Here is a 17,690-nt window from a genome sequence, read left to right on the forward strand (position 1 = left end):
CGAAGATCATGGTAAGCAAAACCAAGTAGAGAATTGAAAAAAATCCATATGCATACAGGAGCTTCTTATTCCCGTGTCTGGTATCATCAATGCCAATCTCTGCCGTGAACCGCGATGCATTTTCAGCTGCAAACTCTCCCTGGACTTCCCACCAAACTGTTCCGGTAAAATATTGAGACTGGGTCCTTTCGAACAGTAACGCCTTGCGAGAACGTGCTCCTTCGTCTTCGTACTGACAACCTTCGTACATTGCATTATCGTATCGCCTTCGCTGCTTCTGGGCCAAGTCAATCTTCGCCACCCAGCGCAGCGAGCTCGCGTTCGTTCTCCAGCAGCATTCTGCGCATCTTCTCCGCCTCGGCCTGCAACGCCGCGCGGCGCGCCTCCTTGTCCCTCTGCTGTGAGCTTTCGGCAGATGGCTCACGATTCCGGGCTGGCAAAGAAGGATCAATGTTGTCGTTATTGGCAGATGACATGTTCTGTGCATGCGCGTAAGGCTCGACATGATCTCCAGCAGCAGCGGAGAAAGAGCGTTTGCGCGGGTTCGGAGAGGTTCTGGTGGCCTCGCCTTGTGGCAACGGTTTTCGCGAACGGAATGTGTCTGTGAAGTCCACTGGTATGGGGCCTCCAGCCATTCGAATGTCGGATTTGCTGTCTTGGTTGTGTTGAGTGGCGAAGGGAGGGCTTGGGACGTCGCTTGGTGCCATGGAGCGACGCTCTTCTTCAGCGGTTTCCGTAGTGTAAACGCTGCTTTGGTCGTCGGCGACGAGATGGTTTGGAACAACGCGTTTGCGACGCTTGATTTCGGCTTTCTTCATCTGGACTGGGCGATGGTGGCCATGGAGTTTGTGGTAAAGTCCTACAATATCGCGTCAGTCTTGCTTCGGCATGGTTCCGAGAGATCAAGGAAACTTACCGCAAGCGTTGCAAATGGTGTTTCCTGCTTCATCTCTTCTCCAAAGCGGTGTAATGGTGGTGCCGCAGTTTTGGCAAGCGATCATAACACTTTGTTGCACAGCTCCACCTTGTGTCTGCGAGCCTTCTCCTTGACCCTGCTGGCCAGGCTCACGACTAGCTTGCCTCAGTGCAACTTGCGCTGTTTTCGATATACGGTTGTTGTAAGCTGGGCACCCGCTGCATCCGTCGTGTCCTCCTGTACCATTGCACCTTCCGCCACCAGGACACGTTCCTGCCGAAGTCTGGTCTGCTGAGACATACGTCGCGCCTCCTTGAATCGCGTTCGGTGAAGTGCCCCTCTCTTGTGTCTGGTTATCTGACGAGTATGTTGTGGAAGCTGCTCCTCTTTTTAGGCCAACAGGTCGCATCTGGTTGCGTGCTTTGTAGTAGAGACCGCAGGCATTGCAAATAACGGCGCCGGTTGGTGATCGCCTCCAAAGTGGTGTTTTTGTGGTCCCGCAGTTGCTGTTGAAGTCAGTTAGGATGGTCGTGGTGCCTCAGTGATTCAGCCAATACATACCTGCACACCTGCCCACCTCCACCGCCGCTCACGTTCGGAGACTGTTGTGGTCTGGGCTGCTGTTGCTGGAGCGGTGTGAATTGCGCGACGGGCTGGTATGGACTAGGCGGCTGCGCTTGTGCTTGTGCTTGCGGTTGTGGTTGTGGTTGTATGTCGCGTGGTGTCTCGTCTGCTTTCTGTTGTTGCGGGCCATCGCTTAGAATCTGGCTCAAAGACTGAGGTGCTGGCTGCGCGTTGCCTTCTGGTCGCGAATTCTCGTGTGAAGGAACGCCCTGCGACTGGAAGCTCTGGAGTTGCCTGGCAATCTCGAGGTCTTGTTGCGACGGCTCGCGGTTGAGGACGGCGGGCATGTTGGCAGGTGGCGCGGACGCAGGAGTCGGTGTCGATGCAGGAGACTGCTCTGCTGCGAGCGACATGTTGGAACGGGTTGCTTGGTAGACTTGTTATTGGCACATCGAGTGGGCGCGAGTGGTCGAAGGAGGAGAGATTGTCGTTGAGCAGGGAAGTTGAGTGGACGTCGTGCTCCGCGAGTCCAGGCAGCCAGTTGCGCCTAACACAAACGGCACAGGCGATTGACCGGCGGGGGTGTATTCACAGAGATCTCAGCGGCCGAGTTATCAGATGGGACTGCGTCACGTAATAACCGCAACGGTACGCGGATGTTGGAAGGGCAAAGTACGAGGGATATCTGATCTGGAGGAGGTGAAGTCGGAGCCGTCCTCGGATTTGCTATCGCTCGTGATCTGCCTAAAGAAACGGGACGCGATTCGCCTCTCCGATGCGATGCGGTATGAAGTACCTCCGCGTTTGAGAAACGTAAGGAAGGAACGCGGTCAGCAATAAGCAGCCTTTCATTGGCCGAATCATTAAGGTTCATCTGCGCTTACCATTAGCGCGCCAATCGGCCGGCGCCCCGTCTGATATCAGATCGCGCCTGAGTTGGCCTGGCCGCCGTGCTTGAATCGCAACTATAGATCGGTCTTGCGCTTATTCCTGCATTTTAGTTATTTAGTTGATTTGACCCAAAAGCTTTATTAATCTGCTGGGAAACCGAAAATGTATGCTTGTGCTCATCGGCTGCAGCGTTTGCATCTTGAGATCTACTAATCGATTCGTACACACTACATACGTACATCGCATTCGTGCCTAGCGCTACAATCGGATAGCAGCAAAGATGCCAGTCTCCACTCGCTCCCACTCTAATCCCACATCGTCGAAGATCATGTCCGTGGCGTCATAATACCCGCGTGCTGCAAGTCCAGACTAAACAATAGTCTTCGGCCAAGGTGTGCAACAGCAGTCGTCCGTCACGCCTTCACCGCAGCAACGTACGACTCTTGATCACTGGATCAGCTGTTTACACCTGCTCGGCACCCCAGCCGGCATCGGCGTCCCTGGACAGGTCAGCGACCAAGCTCTGATGTGTGCGACAGACCGGATCAAACGTACCTCATGTTCGCGGGAGGCTCGATCGAGGGGACAAACTCGAGAGCAACGTATGCAAGGCCGACAAGGGCGATGATGGAAGCCGAGATGTAGGTATACCACTTGTCACTGATCAGGACGCAGCCGAGGAAGAAGTAGACTGGTGCGCTGTCAGTTACGATGTCCATGTCCCGGCTCTTCGCTATTCGCATTTTCGCAGTATGAACGACATTTTGGTTCTTGGAAATAACGTACAGACACCGCGGCCGATAAAGCTGAACATGAAGGAGGCGTATCTGGCGACCTGAGGAGGGATCTGGAACTCTGCGACGGAGTGTAAGCTCGGAGGCGCGCTTCTGATGGATTTGTCGCAACATACCAAGCATGGCGGTAGCTGTGAGGATTGTGTCAGCCTACTGTTGCAGAAAGAGCTCCGGTATTCATGTATCTTACCAAGACCGAAAATGATCGAGTAGACGCCGACGATAACATGCTGGCTGTACGCGCGCAATCGCCAAGTCAGTGATCCAGTATTGTTGCCCGCGAACCGTTCCCGCATTCGCATTCGTTGGTCGCTACTCGCTTACATGGTGATTGAGAGGAAGAACTGGCCGATGCCACCAAGAACCAGGAAGACACCAATCGCCAGGTTGACAATACGGCTGCAAGGAGAGGCAGGTCAGCTAACTTGCGACGGCCGGCCGCGAATCGCATTGCGCGTGCGGTACTGACAATGCGTCGGAGAAGTCCATGATGTGGGCGGTCAAGGTTGTGTGTTTGGAGAGGGTTTGATTGTTGCGACAGAGGAGTTGTCGTGATGTTTAGATGAAGGTCGGCAGGTATTGGAGCTGCCTAGGCCAGGCTGCGCGTTGCGCTGCACCTCCTCCGAGCTTCGACGCTTGGACAGCTTGCTTGCACGCGACTTGGCAGCTGCATACGTCATTAGAGCCCTCAAGGGAAAGCAAGGACCCCGAAGAGTAACAAGGAAATACATATGTGTGTACGTAAAAATGCCTGCTAACTGCCATGGCGAAAGTGCCGTTTGCACAAGGATGTGCACACGTTTTGCATTGAATCGTATAGCTGCTTTATTTCGGAAAACCATGAAGTGACACATGCGGCAGTGTGGGATCACCTTTGCTCAGAGGTGTGGCGCAACCTGATCCAGAAAACGTTTTCTCGCGAAACAAGAACATGCTCCTCATCTCCCAAGGCTGGTTTCCGACATTGCAGAACACTGTGGCGGACCGCCTCGTGTGTATCTTGGTTCTGAGCGGACATTCCCCTTGCGCCGCCAAGAAAAAGCTCGGTGACACCGATGTTAGGTGCAGGAGCGAGCACATCGCGCTGAGACGACTCATCACAAACGAAGACTTCTCCCACGTCTGAATTTGGACTTCAGGTCGTTGTCATCAGGACCACCGATCAGTCACGGCAATCTTGCGACATCTTATCGGTCGGCCCTGAACCAGGCGAAATGTGGGAACCAGTGGCCCTACCATTCGAGAACTATGACATCCCACCGTTACCCAGCGCAGCAGATATTCGCGAGTGCACAGATGTGCTGAAAGAACGCTCTACCGCCAAAGTCGTAGCCGTAAACGACAACATCATCGTCAAATATGGTGGCGGAGTTCGAGCATGGGAGGGCCAAGCTCTTATCTATCTTGAAAGGGAGGTGCCTGATGTCCCCGCGCCTCGATTATACGCCATGTACTATGAATCTAAGCAACTCTTCCTGGTCATGCAGCGCGTTCCCGGCGTTCAACTGGAGTCCGTCTGGAGCTCACTAACCAATTTCGAAAAAGCATCCATCACGACTCGGCTTCAATCCGTGTTTCAGGCCATGCGGACAGCAGAATGCCCATGGCCAAACTTCATCGGAAGCTTGGATGGAAGTGGTGTGCATCACTACTTGTTCTACGATCAGAAAGGTAGCGGGTCTCACCTTGGCCCGTTTACCAGCGAAGCAGCTTTCGCCGAGGGACTGGTTAGCAACTTCCGCGCTCTAATAGAGGAGAATCACCGACCCGACTACAAAGCCCGCTTCTACGAAAAACACCTGCCCGAAATGCTGCGAGGCCATCGGTCTACACTCACTCATGGAGATGTGCAAAGACGAAACATCCTGGTGACCGAGAGTGACAGCGGCGCTGATGATCAGGGAAACCGTTCTTTCGACATTGCGCTGGTGGACTGGGAAATGGCGGGATGGCTCCCGGACTGGTGGGAATTCTTCTCAGCGTCATCACTCTTCGACATGATTTCTTGGGACGAGGATTGGTGCTGGCTCACGGAAGAATTTCTGCAAGTGCGTGCTCCCGAAGTCGCACTTATGCTAATGTTCGACAAGGATGCGCGATAGTTCTTCAGCATCTCATCATTCATTGCTCCGGCATTGCTGTGCACGGATCTTGTGAGTACTCATTTCACTGGAGTCTTATCATCCCGGCACACCATCAAGCCCGCACGGAACCTCCAGAAATTTTTCCAGACAACAAGAAAAGGGAAAATGAGCGACCATGCAAAGTCTCAAATCGTCTGGCTTTGATTCTTTGACATCAATCTATGTGAGGTCCAATTAAAAGAGGGTCTGCACACGGTCTTTCAAATCGTCCCTACGCCGCGCCATCGGCTTTTCTTGAAGAACGGTTGTATCGAAAGGGAGTCCAGGGAATCATGGTCGAGGTGTGCTGCAGAGTATGCCATTAGAGCGAAGCGTTGGAATTGCGTAGTCCGCCGTCCACTCATTACACTTGAAGACAGGCCTGCGCTGTTCGTCTGGTCCGTATAGCTCTCCGTTCTCCTTCGTCCAGGTCAGCTCATGTCTTCCGGTAACTCGGTCTGCTTGCCAGAAGTTGATTCCCTGTTGTCTGGTAGGCCTGGGCAAAGCTCGCAGCAACGCGTCGATAGCACCCGAATCGTAATGTCGCTTCTGGACCCATCCGACGAGGGTTGTTCGGTGCAGACGACTACTCTGGCCGGGCTCCCAATTTCTCTTGATCTCGTATCTCATTCCACCCGCAGCAATGATATCTCCCGTGACGTGGAAAAGCGTTCCTACTCCGGTGTCAGGGTTCGTCTCGACGAACACGCCATCGTGGTATCGTTTGACGGGATCCAAGACATCATGTGCGACAGAGTCCAGCTCTGGTTTGAAGACTCGAAACCATTGTTCTTGTTGCATAGCCCTCTATTCTATGTTATACGACTGTCTAAAGGAAAATGTAAGAATGCGTTGATAATATATGCAAAGAAGTAATGTGACTAGATTGTGCGAATACTAATGAACAATCAATCGCTCATCAGATGGGACTTTATATGCCATGGCCGTGTGCAAAATAGAGACAACACGTTTCTGGGTAGTCGGCGCGTAAACGCGGTGGACGCAAGCGCTGGGGTGCGACGCCGCATCGCTTGCTACATCCTTGCATCAGCGTAAGGGCTCCGTCTCCCAATCGCTTAGAGCTCTGCGACGACGTCGTCTCAGGCTATGTTGGCTTGAAGAAGCATAGCGGCTGGTTATTTTTACATATGGCAAGACAGCGTTTGCGAGATGACGAGTACGCATGGGTGAAACAGAAGTTTGCAACATCCCTCTCAAGTTGATTGCGTCGCAAGCCGAGATCAGGGCGATGCAAGGCCGTCAAAGAACAATAGCGTCGAGACGACAACACGAGTCCTGTTGTCTAGCCTCGAAACACATTGAATAGCCGCAGCTCTTCCGTACCGAGCTCGGGATCGAAAGGCAAGGACATCACAAATAGATTCGAGATATTGGTGACTTTTTAGCGCATCTTGGGGGCGTGCGGAATATCGAATCATGCAGATGCGTGCACGTCTTGCACCGTTGCATGATCGAGAGACAGAGTACTGTGCCAGACCACGCCGCTCACAACCTCGCCTTCACCCCCACCGCCTCCCCAACCAACCTCACCACCTCCTCCGAACACCCAAACGCCGTCTGATACCCATACCCCGCGTGCCCATAATTATGCACGACCTGAACGCGCCTGACAACCTCCCTCTCAACCCTAATCCCCTCCTTCCTCATCGGCCTCAACCCCACCCCATGCCTAACAACATCCAGCGCCTCAATGCCCTTCCCCTCCGGCACAAGCGCCGGGCAAAGCTCGACCGCGCGCTTCATAATCCGCACCGCCAGGCTGGGATCGACCTGGCTCTCCCAGTTGCCGACCTGCAAGCAGCCGCCCAGCACGGTGCCGCCGCCCGCGGCGCGGTGCATGATGTAGCACGCCTCGTCGCCGCCGTCGTCCGTCCCCGACGTCGAAGCCATGAGGCCCGGGTCGTTGCGCACGATCGTGATCTGCCCGCGCGCGGGGTACATGGATTTGTCCTCGACACCGCCGAGCGTGAGCGACGAGAGGCCCGTGGCGTTGACGACGGCGTCGGCGCGGGCGCCGCTGGCGTGCAGGGCGGCGGCGTCCGCGACGTGCGCGACGACGCCGCGGCGGATGGTGGCGCCGTGCTTGAGGCACTGGGAGGCGAGCCAGGGGAGGTAGAGGGCGGTGTTGATGCAGACGGAGGTGAAGGCTGTGCCGCCGTCCATGCCCGGGGGGAGCTCGGATTTGGGCAGCACGCGGAAGTCGGGCAGGACGTCTTTGAACCAGGCGTCTTCGCGCACGAGCTCGCGGAACCAGTCGCCGACGGGGGAGGAGGCGTCTTTGGTGCGGCGGTAGATGTAGTTGTCTGGGTAGATGTTAGTGCTTGATGTGAGGGAGGCGGGGACAGGCGCGTGTACTCTGGAAGTGGATGCCGGATTCGGGGACGTCTCTTGCGAGACGCTCGAGTTCTCTCCAGGTCACGGTCTCGTATGTCTGCTGTTTGGAGTTCGGTTTGCCAACGGGCAAGCTGTTGGCGCCGGCCCATGGGCTGGCGTATTCTATGTCATAGTCTCCGGGCATGTGTTTGGCGATGATGGTGACATTATGGCCTTGATCGCGGGCGAGCAGCAGTGCGGTTGTGAGTCCACTCACGCCGGCCCTGTGATGGATCAGCTTATGGAAATCCAATGGCAGCGACGTGGCCAACGTACCCAAGGACGACGATATTTGACGGCATGTTGGTGTATAGAGATCAAAAAAACGATTCCTGCGAGAACTCGATGACGAGCAGCTACGACTAATCATCTCTTTATTACTGTGAGGTTACATGGCAGTCAGTCATGCTCGGTATAGATAAGGTTCCGAGGATAGCTCGCCGATGATCGGAGAAGTTAAGCCGACGTTTGTAGTACAGTACAGTATCTGATGTACAGTACCTGGGAGGGCGAGGCACGCGAGCAACGAATACGGTAGGTGATCTCATTGGCGGCATCGTTCTAAAGCTGTTATGCACGTGTGTGAGCTCGACAGTACCTATTACTTAGGACTACCGAGACTCCACCATCAACGCATTATGGGTCAACGATATCGCACAGCTTAAATCGTCTCCAAGACACGGCAACCACCAAGGCAGCAAACAGCACAAAGCGATGACTCCGATTGCAAGACCACAGATCTGGTGGGCTCTAAGCCGGGATGGCCCAGAGCGCATGCGGACAGGCCATGCGAGCAGTGAGGACTGGTGCATTAGCGGTGAATCCTGGCGGCGCAGTGGGTCACCAGTCGGCGGTCAAGCGTGTGGGCGGAGGAGGATGATGAGTAACAGGCGCGTCGATCACGGGGCGGTGGTGCAATACACGGTGCATCATAGGAGCGCAGGACAAAGGCGTCACGCATCTGCCAGGAGGAACGGACGGAACGGGGTGAAAAGCTTGATGCAGGACGCAGGAGGGGAGGGCAGTGGAGGGCTGCAAAGCGCGTGCCGCTGTTCGTCCAGCAGACCCGGGATCCGCGCGCGCGTCCACTTGTCCCTGAATTCACGCGCAGCCAGCCAGGGCAGCCAGCCAGCCCGGTCGACGGTCGACGGTCGACAGCTCGCCCCGCCAAGCCCCAGGCCCAGCTGTCGTTTTGCCCGCCAGCGCCCGCGGTAAGTGAATGCCCGTGAGAGTCGCAGCGTGGCAGGCAGGCAGCACCGCAGCCGCCGCGTGCATGCATTGTCGCCTTGGTCGCACCGCCGAACGAGACACCAGTCTATTTATTAATCGACTACTGACCAAATCCCACCGCACCCGAAACACACGGCATGCCGCGGCGCGAAAGAGCCTTTGCAGAAGAATAGTGTAAGTCAAGGCAGAGCATGATACTAGCGCCGCCTCGCCCGCCCCGACCGCCGGCGAACGAGCCGTCATCATAGCTTGCAGCAGCTACGACTTACCGGCCTTTCTGTTATTTTTGCTCCCGCCCTCACATGCTCACATGCCTCTCTTTCCTCCCACCATGGCCTCTGTTTAGCCGTCGTTGTCGCCTCGCAGCCGCCGCATGTCCTCCCAATGACTGCTGCTAATATATCTCCGTTCAGTGCTGCTGCTGCTGCTGCTGCTCCGCATTTCCCACATCCAGCGGCCCTCCGCGCCCACCAGGCCGCCTGCGCGGGACCATGGGCGAGAATGAATTCCCAGGGCTGTCTGCTTTAGGCCTCTATGCTTCCGACATCCGCGGCGATGGTATGGCTCTCGCTACCTCCCTCTCCTCCATCTCGCTCTTTCATATATCCCTTCCCTCTCTGTCGTCGCTGCCAGCCGTCCGTCCATGTCCGTCCCGCCCCTGTTCACTTGCACGCTAACACCTCCCCTCCGTAGGCAACTGCCTGTTCAACGCCCTCTCCGACCAGATCTACGGCGACCAAACCTCTCATGCCGCCATCCGTGCACAAGTGATCTGTTACATGCGTGATCATGCCGCCTACTACAAACAATTCATCGACGTGCACCCCGGAGGAGGCACGCGACGCAACCCGAAACGAAAGAATGCCGGTGCATTCAATAGCCCGGCCGCCATAGCAACGCCGTCCGAGGCCGACATCGACAAGGTGTTCGAGGGCCACCTCGACGTCATGGCAAAAGGAGGCACGTACGGAGACAACATGGAGATCACGGCGTTCAGCAGTGCGTTTGGCGTCGATGTCAAGATCTACCAGAGAGACTTTGCGTACATGGTGTCTGGAGCGGGCGAATACAACGATCAGAGCGATCGACCCGTGGCACACATTGCGTATCACATGTGGGAACACTACTCATCGATCCGTAACTTGGACGGTCCGCACACTGGTCTGCCAAACGTCACACCCAAAGTGCTCAGCCCAGAGGAGGAGCTCAAACAGAAGCAAAAGCTGGCTGCCACACCCTACGTACAACCCTGGCAAATTGACGTAGTGTCGAATTGCCTGCCCTTCCTTGCGGACAAGCCCACAATCAAGCGTGCGCTGGAAGCATCGAAAGGCAACATCGACGCCGCCGTCTCGAATCTGATGGACGCCGAAGAGAACGGCAGCGGTTCGTCAGCACAAGAAAGCTCAAGCGTCGAACGCGATCAAGACAGCGACGACGACGCCAATACCGGCCCAAATAAGAAGCAAGACCGCCGCATTAGCCGTGCCGCCAAAAAGAACAGCACCACCAAATCCCGTTCAGCCGAAACACGGCATGCCCTCTCGCAACTCGAAACCGCCGACGGCTCGCAAGATTCCTTCGCCAGCTCCAACGGCGACGACAGCGAAGCCTCCGCGTTCCCCGACTCGTCCCAACAGAGTACCACATCCATCACATCAACAGCCACCACGCAATCAAGACCGCCCATACGCCTGAAACTGCACCCGCCCAAACCGCCTCCCGACTACGACCCGCATCAGTCGAAGTCCAGCAGCAACAAAACCTCGCAATCACAACCCGGCCCGCGCATCTCCGCCCGAGATAAAAAGGACATCAAAAAGCAGGCTCAGAAGGCCGCGCGGAAAGAACGCCAGCAGGCCGCCGCTACGTCGAAGACGGGCAGCGACAAAGCCGGCACGCCTGATCCTGAGGCTGCTGCCACCGCGGCCGCGGGCATGGCGCTGCGGAAGCAAGGGTTGACGCAGACTCCGCCGGTCGACACGCTGCGGACGCTGTACATATGACGATCCGAAGGCGGGCTTGATCCTCTTCTTGGTGCGTGTGTTTTTGCATGGCGAGCGAAAGGATACCCCTTTTTCTTTTTGATCAACATGAAGGTCTGATCGATCAATTTTTGGGCGTGGAGTTCACGGCTCACGACCGTATTTTCCGATGACCGGAAAGGTCACAGATGATTTGCATAGCGCGGTGAACGGACATGACGGGTTGGTACACGGCAAAAAGTTCGAGCGGCGTGGGCCTGGTAGCATACGGCCCTGATTTTTCCTCTTGCCTTCTCCTCACGCCGCCCTCGCTTTATTATCCCGCGAACGAAAGGCGGCGTGAGTGTTCAGCCGGGAGACATCGACAGCTGTCTTGTCTCCCAACTCGATGCGAGGCATAGCGACGGCGTTGCTCTTGGAATCTTCCATCTCGGCGAGAAACAAGTCCACGACTTCCTCCGCCTGACGGCGTTTTTACGGCTTTTACGATTTTTGGGGTCCAGCTTGGACATTGCGCGGCGATTTGGCGCTGCATTTGCTACTTGTTTTTTTCTCTTTCTACATACTGCGCCAAGGTGCATCGCGCGTGCGGCAAGGCACTCGGTCGCTGCTGGATAGAAGTACCAGAAGACAAAACTTTCTCACGTGAACTTCTTGTTCGTCCTCCCACCGTGGCGTGAATCTTGTGGCTTTTGGAACAGTAACACTAAGCGTATGCTTCTATGAACCCGAACTTTTTTCTCTTCGAACACACGCTCTGATCTATATCGACCAAAAAAACAAAACCCACGGCTCAAACCACACACCCAACAAATCTACTTCAGCTCCGGCGCAACCTGCACACTAACCCCTCCATCCTCCATCCCAAAATACGCCGCCACGGGCTTCTGCCCGCCCTTCATGCCCGCCGCCTGCGTCTGGTCCCCATTCATGCCGTAAAACAGCCCCACCTCCAACACGCCCGTGATGCGCTTGATCCGCTCCGCGAGCGCCGACACCTCCCAGACACCGCCCTTGCCAGACCCGTCCGCGCCCTCCGCCACATCCTCCGGCGTCAGCAGCTTCGCGAACGGCGCGTCGATGATGTAGAAGCTCTGGTCCGTCTGGATCGGGCCCGCTTTCGCCAGCGTGTGCTCGCGGATCTTGGGGCCGTTGGATCCCAAGAGCTCCAGCTCGCGCAGCACGCTGACGTGGCCGATGGGCGCGACCTCGATCGGGATGCTGGGCCACTGGGTCAGCAGGCGGCGCTGCTGCTTGCGGTAGTCGGCGATGCAGATGAAGCGCTTGCTGCGCGTCGCGACGAGCTTCTCCTGGAACAGGCAGGCGCCGCCGCCCTTGATGCAGTTGAGCTCGGCGTCGACCTCGTCGGCGCCGTCGAAGCAGACGTCGAGCATGGCGTCGCCGGGTAGGGAGTCGAAGTTGATGGGGACGAGCCCGGCCTCCTCGATGACCTTGCGGGAGTTCCAGCCGGTCGGCACGAACCAGTTCATGTGGTTTTGCGGGGGCGGGTTGGTGGAGAGGTGGTGCTTGATGGCCTCGACGCCGTAGACGATCGTGCTGCCGCTGCCGATGCCGACGAAGTTGTAGCTGCTTTTGAAGTGGTCCTGGACGGCGCGGAAGGCGGCTTTGCGCTTGGCGGACTCGATTGCGTCGAGGGGTTTGGCGGGCGGGGGGATGGAGTCGGGAGTGGCCATGGTGGAGAGGAGTCTTGTGAGGAGTTGGGGGGTTTGGAGGGGTGTCGTGGGGAGTCTCGAGGCTCGGAGGGTGCGGGTGGTGAGTGTTGGGATGCGGCAGGCTGGAAGTGTGTATTAGCAGGTGAGATTAGAGGGTGGAGGAGGGTTTTATGTGCTGGCGGAATGCGCCGTGACTTACAGACGAGCATGTGCGGGATGTATCAAGGCGGAGTCAGCAGGTCGTGCAGGCCAGTGGAGATGTTTTGCTCGCAGCAAGCTGCCGTCATAGCACCGCCGCCGTCTTCGGGCTGCTCCCAGCTGCCAATGGAGGAAGCCGACTTTGCCCATACCGTCTCCACTCTCGCGTCTCGCGGCCTCTTTACCCCGCCACCGTCTCACACGCGCCACAGTCGCGGGGCTGCTGTGGCTGCGAGCTGCGGCGTTTGCCCATGACGAACGTCGGCCGCCAGCCGGACGCGACACAGACACACCAGCACGTGAAACCGGACATCCTCCCCGTCTATCTCACGACCTCACCACTCCTTCGGAGACCCTTCGGCTCAGACACCTGTGCATATCAAGTCCACCATGGCGCCCAAACGGACAGCCACACCGCCACCCCTCCACGACCTGCCCACCGCCAAAGAGAAGAAGTACGATCGCCAACTGCGCTTGTGGGGAGCCAGTGGACAGCAGGCTTTGGAAGAAACGCACATCCTTCTCATCGACAATGGATCAGGCGTGACTGGTACTGAGGCGCTGAAGAATCTGGTCTTGCCCGGGATCGGCCAATTCTCCATCCTGGATCCGGCTGTTGTGACGGAGGCCGACTTGGGCGTCAACTTCTTCCTGGAAGACGAGAGTCTGGGCAAGTTTCGGGCAGAGGAGACGGTGCGACTGTTGGTGGAGCTGAATCCGGATGTAAAGGGCACTGCTGTCAAAGAGGTAAGTAGACTGATGACTCTGAAGAGACGCTCTGCTAAAATGTCTGGACAGCCTCTAGAAACATTCCTTGCCAAAGACGGCGTTTTCACACCATATACCCTTGTGCTAGTCGCTGCCCCAATCGAGCCGACCAATCTCGCACAAATTCAAAAACACACCGCCGCCCTCAATATCCCCCTTTTCTACCTTCACTCGGTAGGATACTACGCCCACTTCTCGATCCAATTACCTCCCGCCTTCCCGATCGTCGACACACATCCTGATGCGACTGCCCTCGACGACCTGAGAGTACTCAAGCCATGGCCAGAGCTGATCAAGTTCTCGCAAGAGAAAACAAATGGCATACAGTCAATGAGCGCACACGAGAAGGGTCACATACCTTACGTCTGCCTGCTGTTACATTACGTCGACAAGTGGATGGCGGAGAATGACGGAAAGCTACCAGAAGCATACAAGGACAAGACGGCTGTCAGAAACATGATTCGCGCAGAAGGAGGAGACGAGGAGAACTTCGAAGAGGCGTATGGCGCTGTCTTAAAATCGCTAAACCCACCAAAACCATCATCGTCAGTCCGCGAGATTCTGACCGCACCCGAAACTCAACAACTGTCTCCCAACGCGGCCTCCTTCTGGTTCATCGCAAGAGCGGTACAAGAGTTTTACAACAAGCACGGCGTTCTGCCATTGCCCGGAGGCTTGCCAGACATGAAGGCGCATTCCAACGATTACATCAGTCTACAGAAGATCTACAAAGAGAAGGCTCGTCAGGACTTCGCGGAAGTAACATCTACCGTTCAACAGCTAGAGCAGACTGCCGGACACTCCAAACCCATCATCGACCCCAAGGAAATCGAAAACTTCTGCAAGGGCGCCGCGCACATTCATCTCGTCCGCGGCAGGCCTTTGCAGATCGCCCAGCCGGGCGCAGACGTCAAGTTTAACGACCGCGCGAAGGCTTTGGCGAACGAGCTCACGAACCCAGAAGGCTTGATGGGGCTGTACATCGCCTTCCTCGCGTTCGACGACTTTGTCGCAACTCACTCGCCACCCACCACACAAGCCGACGGCACGTCATCGCTCATCGCCCCCGGCGAGCCTGGCGCAGACCACGAAGCAGACGCGGCGAAACTCACCGGCATCGCGCACAAGATCGTCGACAACCTGATCACCGAAGCCGGGACAAGGATCGAGGACCCAGAATACTCCGAGCTGAAGGAAGAGATCGAGCGACTTTGCACTGAGATCACAAGAGCGGGCGGCAAGGAGCTGCACAACATCGCTTCTCTGGCGGGCGGTATGATCGCGCAGGAGATCATCAAGGTCTTGACGGCGCAGTATATTCCCGTGCACAATTGCTGCTTGTTCGATGGGATTGCGAGCAGGAGCAGTGTGCTTAGGATCTAGATGATGTGGTTACGATTTCGATGGGGGAGTATGAGGAGTCGCAGAAAAGCATGGAATGAAGGCGCTAGATTCGCGAGCATGCATACACCACCGCTCGTAGTACCTGAATCGTAGGGCTACCGTTAGATAGGCGTGACGATGCAGTTTGCGCAAGGTCGGGGGTTTCAATAAAAGAAACCAATCCTATCTCATATCTTCGCCGCAATGCTAATAGAGACGCCCATACAACGAGAGGAATTGAAAAACATCATCAGTCACCGCAGCTCTTGACGCCTCGGCTCGATGCTGATGATAAGGCGTCGTTGCCAACAATCGCGCAGGTGGAGACTTCACTTTCGTGATCAACGTTACCCCACGATTACTGAACAACATTGACGCCATCGCAACGGAGCTCCGAAACGATCAGCCCCACCTCAATGGATTGTGTAAGCAACGGTGTGTAAGCTCGTCACGCGTTCGCATATAACAAGAGCCTTGCCCCTTCCTGATTGCATCCTCCATACAAAAATCTCATCAAACCACGAAAAAACAACAATGCCCCCCTCCCCCATCGCCATAGTAGCCGGCGTCGGCCCCGGCACAGGCGCCGCCGTCGCCCGCCGCTTCGCAAAGGCCTACCCGATCGCGCTCCTCGCCCGCTCGCCCGCCAACTACGAGTCCCTCGTGTCCGAGATCAACGGCTCCGGCGGCAAGGCCATCGGCATCAGCACGGATGTCTCCAGCGAGGAGAGCGTGAAGGCCGCTTTCGACAGGATAAAAAAGGAGTACGCGGGCGCCGGGTGCGCGGCGGCGGTGTTCAATGCCAGCGGGCCGTTTAGTCGCAAGCCGTTGCTTGAGATGGGGGTTGAGGAGTTTGGGAAGAGTTGGGAGGTTAGTTGGTAAGTGTCTACCTCATACCTGTTGGGAGTGAACTCGCCGATTGATCGACACGCCTCTCGACATCCATGACATCCAAAGAAACATCTACTAACAACCCCCCAGCAAAGGCGCCCTAATCTTCTCCCAAGCCGCCCTCCCCCTCCTCCTCCAAAGCACCCACACAGCCTCCACGCCCTCCCCTCACCCGCCCACGCTCATCTTCACCGGCGCGACCGCCAGCATCAAAGCCAACGCGCAAATGTCCTCTTTCGCAGCCGGCAAATTCGCCCTGCGCGCGCTCAGCACCTCCATCGCGAAGGAGTTCGGGCCCCAGGGCGTGCACGTCGCGCACGCGGTGATCGACGGCGTCATCGACATCCCTAGGACGAAGGAGTGGCTGAAGGACATGCCGGCGGAGGCGAAGATCGGCGCCGAGGATATCGCGGAGAGCTATTGGAATCTGCACACGCAGAGCGTGAGGTGTTTTACGAATGAGATCGATATCAGGCCGATGTTGGAGAAGTGGTAGGATGTTCTGTATTGATGTATAATTGCAACGGGCCTGTGTGGGATGGACAAGCGGGGTATCTCGTGAGAAACAGAAACAAATAATGTACAAGCAGTGCTTTCGCTGTGAACGCTGGAAATCAGAAAAGGAATGTTGGGACTTCGACGGTGGTCTTATCCTTCGCCTTACGCTTCTTCTCTTCTTCTTCTCTCTTCTGCTTGCGCTTGTTCAGGTAGCTTGGGCTTTCGTCTTTGACGCTTGGCTGGAGAGGTTCGAAGTCGTCGGTTGAAGTCGAGAACGGGGTTTCGCTTGTCGACTTCCTGGTATGACTTGCAGTTGAGCTCCGCTTGCGGTTCTCGTGGTGACTGGTGCTTGCAGTGGACAGCTTATCGCTTGTAGCGCGAGGCCTTTCCCCAGGTTGATCCTTGGAGACAGCTGAAAGCTTGTCCATAAAAGACGTAGAACGACAAGTATCACCTTTGGAATTGTCCGCCCTGGCAGCACCAGACCCGCTCCGCATCCTCGACTTGAGCGCCGGACCATCAAGGTCGTCGCTCTCGGCTTCCGAAAGACCATTCCCCTCCACATCCTCCTCACCATCAACAATCCTCCCCGTCGTCCTCCTAATCTTCTCCGGACTCCTCAAAAACCCCTTCGCGGCCCTCGTCCCCGACTTAACCCTCCCCAGCCCCTCCAAAACCCTCCCCATCCTCCCCGAATCATTCATCAGCGCCCCAAGCACCGGATCAGCCACCTCGTCCTCCCCATCCTCCTCCCCAAACACCTCCCTCATTACTTTCTCCCGCCCCTCCCTCTCAACAGCCATCCCATCCCTCGCCGTAACCCCATCCGTCGCCCTCCCCATGCCCTTCAGCACTTTCGCGCCCCTCGCCTCCGCCCGTCGCTTCTGCTCCGCGTACGCCGCGCGGTGCACCGCCTGCGTGTACAGCGCGGCCGTCGCCGCGAACTCGTCTTCGACCATCATCCAGGCGTCGTCGGCGGCGTAGCCGGGCTGCATGTATGCTACGCTTGGTGGTGCCGGAGGCGGGGAGGAGGAGGGAGAGCGGGAGGGTTTGGGGTTGGTTCGCGGTGGTGGAGTGTTGAGGGGGTTGAGGTCTGAGTCGACGAGGTTGTCGTCGTTGGCGGAGGTTGGTGGTGGGGTTTTGGTGCGTTTTTGGCGCTTGGGTGCTGGGGAGGAGGAGGATGCGGGTGGTTTGGAGGGCGCGGTGAGCCAGGGGATTGTGCGCGGGGGCATTTTGGGTGGTTGCGATCAAGGCGTGATATGTTGTCGCAGGAGATTGTTAGTTCAAGTGTTGTGGAGGTTGTGCGGGCGCGTGCGTCTTGTAGGCGCGGGTCCGCTTCTGCTGCTGATTTCGCGTCGGAAGCGAATTCGCGGCATCTCGCG

The 17,690-nt window shown here is 56.7% G+C and overlaps 9 protein-coding genes across 9 annotated transcripts; 4 read left to right on the top strand and 5 right to left on the bottom strand.

The window, feature by feature from the left end:
* Positions 1–9: 9 nt before the first annotated feature.
* Positions 10–2,227, bottom strand: WHR41_03366 (uncharacterized protein). Its single transcript, XM_069371972.1, has 3 exons — positions 1,478–2,227; positions 917–1,422; positions 10–859 (listed from the first exon to the last, which is right to left on the bottom strand). Exons 1-3 carry the CDS (start codon positions 1,891–1,893, stop codon positions 288–290), a joined length of 1,494 nt encoding a protein of 497 aa, XP_069231056.1. The 5' UTR covers positions 1,894–2,227; the 3' UTR covers positions 10–287.
* Positions 2,228–2,534: 307 nt separating this feature from the next.
* On the bottom strand, positions 2,535–3,654 carry WHR41_03367 (uncharacterized protein; the record flags this gene model as incomplete). The annotated part of the gene is made up of 7 exons (XM_069371973.1): positions 2,535–2,871; positions 2,927–3,062; positions 3,158–3,226; positions 3,282–3,296; positions 3,356–3,399; positions 3,490–3,564; positions 3,635–3,654. The coding sequence occupies 7 exons, from the start codon at positions 3,652–3,654 to the stop codon at positions 2,835–2,837; spliced, it is 396 nt and encodes a 131-aa protein (XP_069231057.1). The 3' UTR covers positions 2,535–2,834.
* A 725-nt stretch (positions 3,655–4,379) lies between these two features.
* WHR41_03368 (uncharacterized protein) lies at positions 4,380–5,267 on the top strand (the record flags this gene model as incomplete). Its single annotated transcript, XM_069371974.1, has 1 exon — positions 4,380–5,267. The coding sequence occupies one exon, from the start codon at positions 4,380–4,382 to the stop codon at positions 5,265–5,267; it is 888 nt and encodes a 295-aa protein (XP_069231050.1).
* Positions 5,268–6,794: 1,527 nt separating this feature from the next.
* WHR41_03369 (uncharacterized protein) lies at positions 6,795–8,089 on the bottom strand (the record flags this gene model as incomplete). The annotated part of the gene is made up of 3 exons (XM_069371975.1): positions 7,959–8,089; positions 7,665–7,906; positions 6,795–7,612 (listed from the first exon to the last, which is right to left on the bottom strand). The coding sequence occupies exons 1-3, from the start codon at positions 7,982–7,984 to the stop codon at positions 6,795–6,797; spliced, it is 1,086 nt and encodes a 361-aa protein (XP_069231051.1). The 5' UTR covers positions 7,985–8,089.
* A 1,104-nt stretch (positions 8,090–9,193) lies between these two features.
* On the top strand, positions 9,194–10,918 carry WHR41_03370 (uncharacterized protein; the record flags this gene model as incomplete). Its single annotated transcript, XM_069371976.1, has 2 exons — positions 9,194–9,470; positions 9,606–10,918. Exons 1-2 carry the CDS (start codon positions 9,404–9,406, stop codon positions 10,916–10,918), a joined length of 1,380 nt encoding a protein of 459 aa, XP_069231187.1. The 5' UTR covers positions 9,194–9,403.
* A 490-nt stretch (positions 10,919–11,408) lies between these two features.
* Positions 11,409–12,918, bottom strand: WHR41_03371 (uncharacterized protein). The gene is made up of 2 exons (XM_069371977.1): positions 12,770–12,918; positions 11,409–12,692 (listed from the first exon to the last, which is right to left on the bottom strand). Exons 1-2 carry the CDS (start codon positions 12,777–12,779, stop codon positions 11,713–11,715), a joined length of 990 nt encoding a protein of 329 aa, XP_069231186.1. The 5' UTR covers positions 12,780–12,918; the 3' UTR covers positions 11,409–11,712.
* Positions 12,919–13,033: 115 nt separating this feature from the next.
* Positions 13,034–15,188, top strand: WHR41_03372 (uncharacterized protein). The gene is made up of 2 exons (XM_069371978.1): positions 13,034–13,515; positions 13,567–15,188. The coding sequence occupies exons 1-2, from the start codon at positions 13,159–13,161 to the stop codon at positions 14,917–14,919; spliced, it is 1,710 nt and encodes a 569-aa protein (XP_069231189.1). The 5' UTR covers positions 13,034–13,158; the 3' UTR covers positions 14,920–15,188.
* A 209-nt stretch (positions 15,189–15,397) lies between these two features.
* WHR41_03373 (uncharacterized protein) lies at positions 15,398–16,473 on the top strand. The gene is made up of 2 exons (XM_069371979.1): positions 15,398–15,797; positions 15,901–16,473. The coding sequence occupies exons 1-2, from the start codon at positions 15,454–15,456 to the stop codon at positions 16,304–16,306; spliced, it is 750 nt and encodes a 249-aa protein (XP_069231188.1). The 5' UTR covers positions 15,398–15,453; the 3' UTR covers positions 16,307–16,473.
* WHR41_03374 (uncharacterized protein) lies at positions 16,425–17,540 on the bottom strand (the record flags this gene model as incomplete). Its single annotated transcript, XM_069371980.1, has 1 exon — positions 16,425–17,540. One exon carries the CDS (start codon positions 17,538–17,540, stop codon positions 16,425–16,427), a length of 1,116 nt encoding a protein of 371 aa, XP_069231183.1.
* Between the last annotated feature and the right edge of the window lie 150 nt (positions 17,541–17,690).

This window comes from Cladosporium halotolerans (assembly GCF_011745625.1).
Source record: "Cladosporium halotolerans strain TM138-S3 chromosome Unknown Sca8, whole genome shotgun sequence".
Classification (NCBI taxonomy): Eukaryota; Fungi; Ascomycota; class Dothideomycetes; order Cladosporiales; family Cladosporiaceae; genus Cladosporium; species Cladosporium halotolerans.

Excerpts from the sequence above, each read along its gene's own strand:
- WHR41_03372 (XM_069371978.1), top strand. The coding sequence starts at position 13,159 with ATGGCGCCCAAACGGACAGCCACACCGCCACCCCTCCACGACCTGCCC. Across the intron at positions 13,516-13,566 it reads AGGGCACTGCTGTCAAAGAG|CCTCTAGAAACATTCCTTGC; the intron begins GTAAGTAGACTG and ends ATGTCTGGACAG.
- WHR41_03373 (XM_069371979.1), top strand. The coding sequence starts at position 15,454 with ATGCCCCCCTCCCCCATCGCCATAGTAGCCGGCGTCGGCCCCGGCACA. Across the intron at positions 15,798-15,900 it reads AAGAGTTGGGAGGTTAGTTG|CAAAGGCGCCCTAATCTTCT; the intron begins GTAAGTGTCTAC and ends ACAACCCCCCAG.
- WHR41_03366 (XM_069371972.1), bottom strand. The coding sequence starts at position 1,893 with ATGTCGCTCGCAGCAGAGCAGTCTCCTGCATCGACACCGACTCCTGCG. Across the intron at positions 1,423-1,477 it reads GGAGGTGGGCAGGTGTGCAG|CAACTGCGGGACCACAAAAA; the intron begins GTATGTATTGGC and ends TGACTTCAACAG. Across the intron at positions 860-916 it reads CACCATTTGCAACGCTTGCG|GACTTTACCACAAACTCCAT; the intron begins GTAAGTTTCCTT and ends GCGATATTGTAG.